The sequence below is a fragment of the Habropoda laboriosa genome, unplaced genomic scaffold, assembly GCF_001263275.1.
Source record: "Habropoda laboriosa isolate 0110345459 unplaced genomic scaffold, ASM126327v1 scaffold143, whole genome shotgun sequence".
NCBI lineage: Eukaryota > Metazoa > Arthropoda > Insecta > Hymenoptera > Apidae > Habropoda > Habropoda laboriosa.
The window spans coordinates 917234-926623 of record NW_017100404.1 but is presented as its reverse complement, the minus strand read 5'-3'; the positions used below and the strand labels follow the sequence as shown (position 1 = coordinate 926623).

The 9390-nt window shown below is 37.7% G+C and overlaps 1 protein-coding gene across 1 annotated transcript in view; it reads left to right on the top strand.

Moving 5' to 3' along the window:
- The window catches only part of LOC108575321 (hemicentin-1-like), a 98716-nt gene that overhangs the window by 83489 nt on the left and 5837 nt on the right, over positions 1-9390 (top strand). The window contains exon 10 of the mRNA XM_017938087.1: positions 7696-7944. Coding sequence (XP_017793576.1) covers positions 7696-7944 — 249 coding nt within the window. The remainder of the gene's footprint in view (positions 1-7695; positions 7945-9390) is intronic.

Below are 9390 nucleotides of genomic sequence, written 5' to 3'. Positions count from 1 at the left end.
TTTAGAATAATTAAAATAAAATAAATGTTGTCAACTAAAAATTTTGAACGTCATAGCTATCTAGACATTATTTTCAATTGAAAAAAAAAAATGATAAAGCATAATACTATAGCCATTTTCATCAGAAAAATTTCACCAACATGTTAAAAAAAATTTCAGATGAAAGAAAGTAAAATTAAAAATATTATATTTTTCTATTATGATTTGTCGAGCCGTGAAATCTGGTAAAGTAAATCGACGGGTGTAACGTTAGTCCCTTGACTGACTGGGTATTTTCTTGTGGCCGCCTGACAGCAACCTGTAAATCTGGCGCGACAGTGAACGTGTTAATATATAAATGTTGTTCAAATTATATCGTGTTTGATATCATTCTCATTAGAAAAATCTGACCAACATGTTAAAAAAAATTCCAGATGAAAGAAAGTAAAATTAAAGATATTATATTTTTCTATTATGATTTGTCGAGCCGTGAAATCTGGTAAAGTAAATCGACGGGTGTAACGTTAGACGCTTGACTGACTGCGAGCGAGATAACATGGGTGCAGCAATGACGCAGACCTAGGCGTAGGACCATCTATACTGTCACTTGTAGAATCCAAACTTACTGACTCTTGTAGAGAATTTAGTGTAAATCGTATAACGCCGGCCGTGTCCAATTAAACGCAGTTACGGAGAAATTGTAAATATAACGAAGCGACATCGATACAGAACGCTCCTCGTGCTACTATTTATTATATCAGCCGTGTTAGTTTGCCTAGTGGAATTTCAATTAATAATAATTTGATGCTCCCCTTCTTGCTTCTGTATTACGATGCCGTGAATTGAAACTTGTAAATTGTCTTTCCGCTGCTCTCAGGGATTTAAGGAACGGGTTAACCCTTGTGGTAGGCATTTCAGTTCGAACTGTTTGCTAAATCAACACAGGACAGCTGATTCGAGTGATAAATCGTTATACAGTCACATTGAAAACACCAATATGCTCCCAGAAACCGAACAACGATTAATTTTCTGTATTATAATTGTCATTTTAATTCAGGTTTGGAAAGATTGATTTTTAACTCAATCTGTGACATGAAAAGATTCATTTGACATTTTTCATTTTTGTAAATTTACTCTGTTTCTGAACTAATCATTTTTCTTCGAATCGTAACATTACTCTGCAACGGAAAATGTTCCTTTCAATTGTTACACGATCGCGTTTCATTTCTACGAAACGTGAAGAAATATAAATTTTATACGACTTTGTTATTCCTCTTTTTCATTTTCTCTTTTCCACTGCCTTTTATTTGCCTCTTGTTTCTTTCCTTCTTTTTCTCGTCAACGAGCATTAACACGGAAATGCAGCCGGAACAAGCGCGATGTTTAACGTGTAAATGGACTCTCTGCGTGAAATTTAAATATGCTTGATGCTGGTGTGAATTCAAGAAACCGTCATTAGTCAGATTGTTTTTCGGCTTCCACGTCCGGGCGAACGAAAGTGTTAAATTAATCGTCAGTCTGTGACAGAACATTCTGAATACTAAATTTTCTGCCACGGAGTAACAAACTTACGCATCGGTGAAACTTTCTTTCCGCGTATTTTATTTTTATTATTATCACAGATTATTCTAAATATTACGACTTTCAACACAAAGATTTTGCAATTTTTAATTCTATCTCTGGTAGCATTGTATTCAATATTGCTTTTCACTTCGTGTCCAGTATTCGCAATATTTTCTATTCATTTTTGAAACCTTCGGTTCGTCGTTTGCAAAAATTAATTAATTTCGAAGCAAAATGCTATTCGTACAATTTTGCTCGTTCTAAAAGATACAGGAAAAATTCAATTCACCTTGTCGATAATTTACCCAAATTAGTTTTCATGGATTCATTTGAAATAGAACTCGACGTTAGTCTTCGCATCTTTTACTTCCATTTTTACGCCAGCAGTAAAATTTCATTCAAATTAGAATCTATTATGCAGAAAGTATCATCTACGATGTCATTTTCCATCACTTACAAGTCACCGTTAAATTTCAATTACCTCTCGTATCAAATATAGGCAATCTATTCATAAAGAACACCGCAGAAATTTTTACAGTCCAGGTACACTTTTCCAATAAAAGAAAAAGCGTAAGCAATATTGCATCGATCGTAATATTTCGTTAATTATTTTTCGATATTCGTAAATTACAACTTCCGTTCGAAATGAAAGTTCGCCGCTGTTAGAACGCGCAGAGGTATCTGTTAATATTTGTCACAGCTCGTATTTGTACACAATATTTAGCAACAAGTTGAAAATAAGCTGCTTTTCAATGAACGATCGTTATCACGGCTGTGCGTGTGGGTGTTCGTTCATAAATTAAATTAAATATTTCAATGAACTTCTCGGTGCAATTTTCTTCGTTGCTCGAATCGCGCGACCTATTGTTTGCGGCTGCTTTGATTCGAATTTATTTCGGCCCGTGGGTCTTTTCGCGAATTTATCGATTTTATTTCATCAAGTTTTCAAACATGCTCCCGGCGAACAAAAAGGCGCAATGAATGCGAAATTTCCATGAAAATGAGAGGAACGTGGCTCTGAAACTCCTCACGGTCAATCAGGTGCTGCAATAATGCTGAAATGTTTATGAAATGCGACGCTCCGCCGATGCTTTTTGATTATACGTCTCTCGAGGAATATTTCGATTTTTATTAAACAACTTCTCTGTCGATCGCGTTGGTTTTTTTTTTTTTTTTGAAATTTCACTCGTTTTTCGTTTAATCAGATTTCTAATTTATAACGGGGCACTTTGAGCGTGCGTATTTCTTTGCCGACGGATACGTGTTGCGTGAAATGTAACTACTGTCGAGTAAAATATTCTCCTGCCTCCGTGCGTAAATAATGACAGCTTTTCGTTGGGAAAATTTGAACGTTACATTCGATCAGCTGAATCTGCCATTCGCAAACGTTTTTGCAAATTTTGTGGAAAAATTTAGTCTCTCTGTTTGTGGATATTTTTGTGTTCTTTGAAGTCGACAATAGTATTGCATTGGATGAACGTGTTAATGAGAATAATTAACGTGACCCAACTGCATTTCTTTTTTCAAAATTGAGTTGTAGATGTAAATCATCTTTTTTCTTTCTCTTTACTTTATTAGAGCTGTACGAATTTACCTTACGTTGAATAATAAATATAAAATGATTTAACACTAGAATTACCAGCCGAGTCAGATTGACACGTTACCGACTGTACAAAAGTGAATTTTTACGTAAGTAAACGATAATTGGAAAATTCGATTCATATCGATACAAATAGAAACATACCTGTAGAAAATAAATTCGGAAAGTTACGAATGATAACAGTTACCAGTATTGAACATTCACGTTTTCTCGAAAGATGCTTATGGGTCATTTTGAACCCGGTCGGTAGTTCTAGTGTTAATTATTTGGGTTTCAAGCATAATGTTGTTTTACGTTCCATCGCTGATATCGATTTATTTTAGGATTAGGGCTTGCAAGGGAACATTCCAAAGTGATAAACACCGATATTGATGAAACTTTGGTGCGCGATATTATTCAAAAAAATATTTGACACGTTTTCTTCCTTATCGACAATCGTTCACGTTGAAGAGGGGAAAATCGACTTCAAAAATAAGGGTAGTAGGCATATTTGGTCAAAATTATTTACTATCTTCTGTTTTTCAAATTTATCGTTGAAAAATCTAAAATTCGTCAATTTGTACTATTCCTCTATCTCTAATAGTTTGCAAGATATCACACTAAATATATTTCCTACCTCCAACTTTGAGGGCGATTTTCACCCCTTCACTGTGCACGATTTCCAATATAAAAGAATACGTATCGAATACTGTTGGATTATTTCTAACAACACCCTATGGAAATAATCAAGTGAGGACAAAAATGTCTCCGGGTTATTTTAAACAAAGGCACTGGGACTTCCACCAGATGCATCTGGTGTTCGTCTTCGAGTCACTCACTGCACAATGCCATACCATAACGTAAACAGTTTCTAGGTATAAGGGGACCCCAACTTTCTTTTGGGTGCCTAGAAACAGTCCTTCAGAAGATTCAATAGAGTAAAGACGTTTCCTCTGAGACCGTAAATAAAATCGTATATTACAAAGATAAAAGACTATTTAATTCCATAACCCATTTCCAATAAATACTTTTTCGAGAACTACTATGCACCAAAGTTTCGATTATTATTTCTTTTAGTAAGTACAACAAAAAAGCCACATTTTCTTCATTGAAAAGAAAGATTATGTGCATCAAACCTATCGAACTATTTTTCCCCCGGTGGCATTAGCGTGTGTTAGCGATGCCTGTGAAGAGTTGCCAATTAATAGCTAATGAGTAATCCGCTCGCTTGACAGCGAGTAGCAAACACGGCGAGCAACGAAACCAAACAGTCTTATTAATACTCGTCTGGCAAACATTTTCGGCGCAAACACTAATTAGCAGGCACGATATACTATAGGGAGGAGGCGCGTGGAGAAAATTCGCCTGGCAAAAAAGCGCGTCGGTTTTGCGCGAAGCGGACACCGGGGGCCGTTTAATAATTTACAACGCTTACGCGAGCCGGGACAAAATTTACAACACGCGACATCGGCGCCACTAGCTTTAGCCTGATTAAAGCCCAAAGTGACCGTGGCTCCTAACGGCTGATTTACGATTCACCCCCCGCAGCCGTCCGTGCACACGCTTTCACGCGTTTGCACGCACGCGCCACGTGCTCGCCACGGCGAAAGCCGAGCGTGGAGGATAAGTTGCGTTGATAAATAAACTTTCATGCGAGGATATTCCGTCTTTTTTTATTGGGTGATTAAGGTCACATGCACCTTCTGAGGTTATTAGTGACCACAGTGAGTTTATTCAGTGGTGCAGTCTATAGTAGGTGGTATAAACCAATATCTTTCAAGAAGTTCATAGCTCTTTCACTTGAATCTTTTTTTTTAAGTTTTCTGATTGTGTGTAGTTTAGTCGGTCTTGAATTTTTCCACTCTTCATTCCATGATTCTATTGTCGCTTTAGTGAGGTAATTTTGAAGGTCTTGATATAATATAGGGACATCGTTTGATTCGGACGTACTGGTACTAACTAGCTTTGCTGCTGAGTCGGCTTTTTCACTGTCTTCGATGTTGGCATGTGAGGGGATCCAGGAGTACAAAATTTCTTTTTCGCCGCAATTGAGTATTGCATTTAATTCGATAATGTTCCGTATTATTGTGTTTCTGGTTTCTAAATTTCGTAAGGCTGTCACAACACTTTTGGAGTCTGCAAAAATGATCAATTTATTATGTGCCTTTTTTTTTCGATATATTTTAAGGCTTGTAGAATCGCAAATGCTTCACTGCTGAAAACTGTGAATGGTTCTGGAAGTCTGAATTGCAAGTCTCTTTCAGGGGTGCATACCGCACATCCAGTCCCTTGTTTTGATTTTGAGGCGTCGGTAAAAATTTGTCCATGGTTTGGATATTTGCTAGATAATTCAGTGTATAAAACTGGGGTTAATATTTTTTCCTATTGTTACGAATGATATTCCGTGTTTGTTGGTGCTAAAGTGTCTCGCTCGAATCCTTGGAAACGTCAGGGACCATTTTTGAAATTATTAACGCTTTAAGCGTCGGACCCGCTTTAAGGCTCGATATGTGGACCGCCTAAAAAAATATTATATCTCTTGAACAATATTTATACGATTAAAAATCGACGCTGTGCCTGTAATAAGCACTATGTAAAATTTTTCAATAGAAATTTTCTGTTCTACGAGAGTTATTTGATTTGATTTTGCAAAAGTGCAGGTTTCTACAAAACTCGTAAATATTGCGGTGCTTTAAGTGTTAGGTCGTTGCGTGCATTAAAGATAGATGTTGGAAAAATCTAATTTGGTCGCTTTGAAGGTCTTTCAAGACGGTAGCTGTGACAGAAATTTTTAATCAGTTTGTTAACTGATTCGCCAAATGTATCAATAGTAAGTCTCAGTAGCTGCATTCGTACGACGTTCTTCTAATATTACAGCTATCTGTGCTATTAGGTCATTGAACGTGAAATGACGGATTCGTAAATGTGACTTTCCAGATCGATAAGGGTAGTCAAAATTAAATTTTTTTGGTAGAAATAAGCTACGGTTGATTTGACACATTTCTGCCAGCAAATTTTAAGTGTATTTAGCTTACTATTATAAAACACTGAATTTTTGTGATGTATTTCTCCATTTCACTTAATACGAGTTGGAGAACTTTGCAATTCCACAAGATCAATGTTTAATCGATTTTCTTATCACCAGCGCAATTTTATTTCACGTTAAATCGCTTCTTGAGATTAGAGATTTGAAGCTTTTTTAGTGTTTTCAAGTATAGATAAATACCACGTGTTCTACAGGCTTGGGATTTAAAAGTTAACACGCAGATGTTTTCGCTGTACAATAAATAAAGTACCATTCGTAAGTTTAAGTAACTTATCTTTTAGCGTGAGAATACACAATTTGAGTTTTATTGAACATTCGTAATCAATATCTTATATTTTAAATATGTTTATCAATAATATTAATTGGTTATATGGACCAAAGTTACAATGAAAGAATAAAATACCAATTGTCCAGGAAGACCATTGGCAAATGAATGCCATCAAATGCATAAAACGCGAAGACCCATATACGAGGTGAAACTGGAGTCGGTTGTCTGACTAGTGGTTGACCGAAACTACTAGTCAGCCTTTAACCGTCGAAATGTCAATAACGATGTCAGTAGGATTATTACCGGTAAAAGGAAAGCAACGTAATGGTTATACCTAGAATTCAATTAAAGTGTCACGCATGTTTCGTTCGGAACTACAGAAATTACAAATAAACGAATACAAATTTTTCCTACATTGTTACATCGAAATAACTGCTGCGAAATAACATAACTACCCTCTCGAAGCTTGCACGATTAACGAAATCGTTTAATCTTCGATTCTATATTCACCCTGGAAACACAGCTGAACCCTCTTCGTTCGAGAATACACGCTGCTGCCCAAGAATCCCTACAAATAAAAAACTTTCCTGTTGATCAAGCTTTAACCCCATATTCTATAAACTTTATTCCCGATTAATCCCGTGAAAGTAGAGCGAAGCCTAATATATCAAAGTCGAACTATTAAACAACTTTCGCATTCCATCGTATACGAGACGATCCACTTTATCGGGGAATATTTTCAGCGAGAGAGAGGGAGGCATAACTGATAAGCTTCTCAACAACCATGTCTCGCTAATAGCCCGCGCTCCCTGCTTATGCACCGTGCAATTCTCAAGCAATAGAACATATCACCGCTATCAGAACTGCCCCTTTACTACGCCGAATACACCAGCTCTGACCCCTAGCTAAAATACTTTAAACACGAGACGGTGTTCGGTTGCATAGAGAGGGAAACAAGGAAATGTGAGCAAGGGTCGTGGTGTGTCGCGAAGGAGAGCGAACAATGCCGGTGTGACAATAAATTTAGCAACGTCGCCTGACAAAATGGGAACGTCGGTTATCGTGAACGAACTATAGGGAGGTGTAGGTGGAGAAAAGGTCGGTGTGTGGGCTGTTGGTACGGTTTGGGTGTGTCGAAGTATAAAAATATACTTGGTGTAATAATCGGGAAGCAGGGACAAAACAGAGGAAGGCAGAACAGATAGGGTAGTCCAATGGAAGTTCCGGTTGATCGAGCGTTTTGCATTGCTGCCGTGACAGGGAACACGGACGCCTCGATGCTGAGCCCATTGCTGCTGGGCCTGGCAGCAACAGCAACCCTTTTGGCCCTGGCCGTAGCTGGAATCCTGGCGGCGCTCTACCGGAAGCACTCGAACGGCCGACCCGGAAGTCCAAAGCACGCTCCCATCGTGTGCGAGCCACCTAATGCAGGCGCAACTACCCCGGTGCACCCCCAGACCAAGCAGGCGGTCGATGACATCGATCCGGACATCATACCCAACGAGTATGGTGAGTCTACGGGTTTCCGATTGTTCGAAACGGCCACCAAATTACGGCCTACGTGCACACAAGGCGATCGTAAAATCGAACATATACAGATACGCGTGTGTACAGATATGTACAGCCTTGGCCAAAAGTATTAGACACCCCGTGAAGTATGAATTATTTAGGAAATTGTACTGTTCAAATGTGAAGATGAACAGTGTTTGTTAACTTTGTCAGTATTTTGTTGGGCCATCCTTTGCCTGCATTTGAGAATCACAGAATACAGCCCCGGCCGAAAGTATTAGTCACCCCATGAACTATGAGTCAGAAATGTTTTTGTATCATTAGGAAATCAAACTTCAAATATGAATATAATCAATGTTATTAACTTCGTTGGGCCATCCTTTGCCAATATTTGACAATCACAGGCAATTTCTTTCTGGCCTTTACCCTATTCTTCTAAAAACAGAATTAACTGGCCTTAATTCACTCTTTTTTGGCACACTTCAATAGAAGCAAAGATCCACAACATGTAGACAATAGATCGCTCACTTGTTTTACAACCCGCTATAAACCTTGTCAACCGTTTTAAAAGCCTGTAGAAGTGCCCGACAAAGGATGACGAACAATAGGAAGGCTTCAGAGAAATAGTTTTTGCAGTAAGTTGTAATAATAAAGCTACCTAATACTTTTCAACAAGGCTGTACATCTACTCGCACACAGGAGTGTACGTGTGGCGATATGCAGAGCAATTTTATTTCATTTCATCGCGATACAGAGTTGCCTGGATATCGGCATGCGATATTTTAATCCCTTTTCGTACGTAAGTTACGACTTTATTGGCTGTTTAATTGTACGTCTTCGCTTCGATCGACGCTCGTAATTCGTGTAAATGGAACGTTCACCGGACAATTACAGCTCGGCTCGCGTGGCTATGCACAGCAGCACGTTATTTCTTGTATTATCGACGTGACTAATTCTATTTTTGTTTTAATCTCGTTGCCTTTTTAATAGTCGGTGGTTCGAACGCACGAACTGTTTTTCGCGCGTTTTGCGGTGAATTTAACGGGCTTTTTTTTCATTGGTGTTGCAAGTATTCTAAGGAACACGAGACTCTTGAAGAACAATCTATTTGAAACATTTTTCTGTAACTGATTTCAATCAGTTTGCAAGGAAAACGTCAAGGATTTAACCTATTTTGTAACACCTATTTTAAAAAATATAATTCTCTCGAATAATTAGATAAAAGACATAATATTGTTGAAAAAGGAACAATTTTACGACACAGTTTCTTCGTGAAATAATTGTTGCAAATTTTTTAACGACGTTTGATCGATTTTTTAATATTTTTGAGGATTCGCATTATACTTTAGGACTATTAATCAGATTCTTTGTTTGAAAATAAAAAGCACGTGTTCTACTTGTTTCATCATTTTTGCACTGTTTGTGAAGCATTGGAAGAGTTACAAT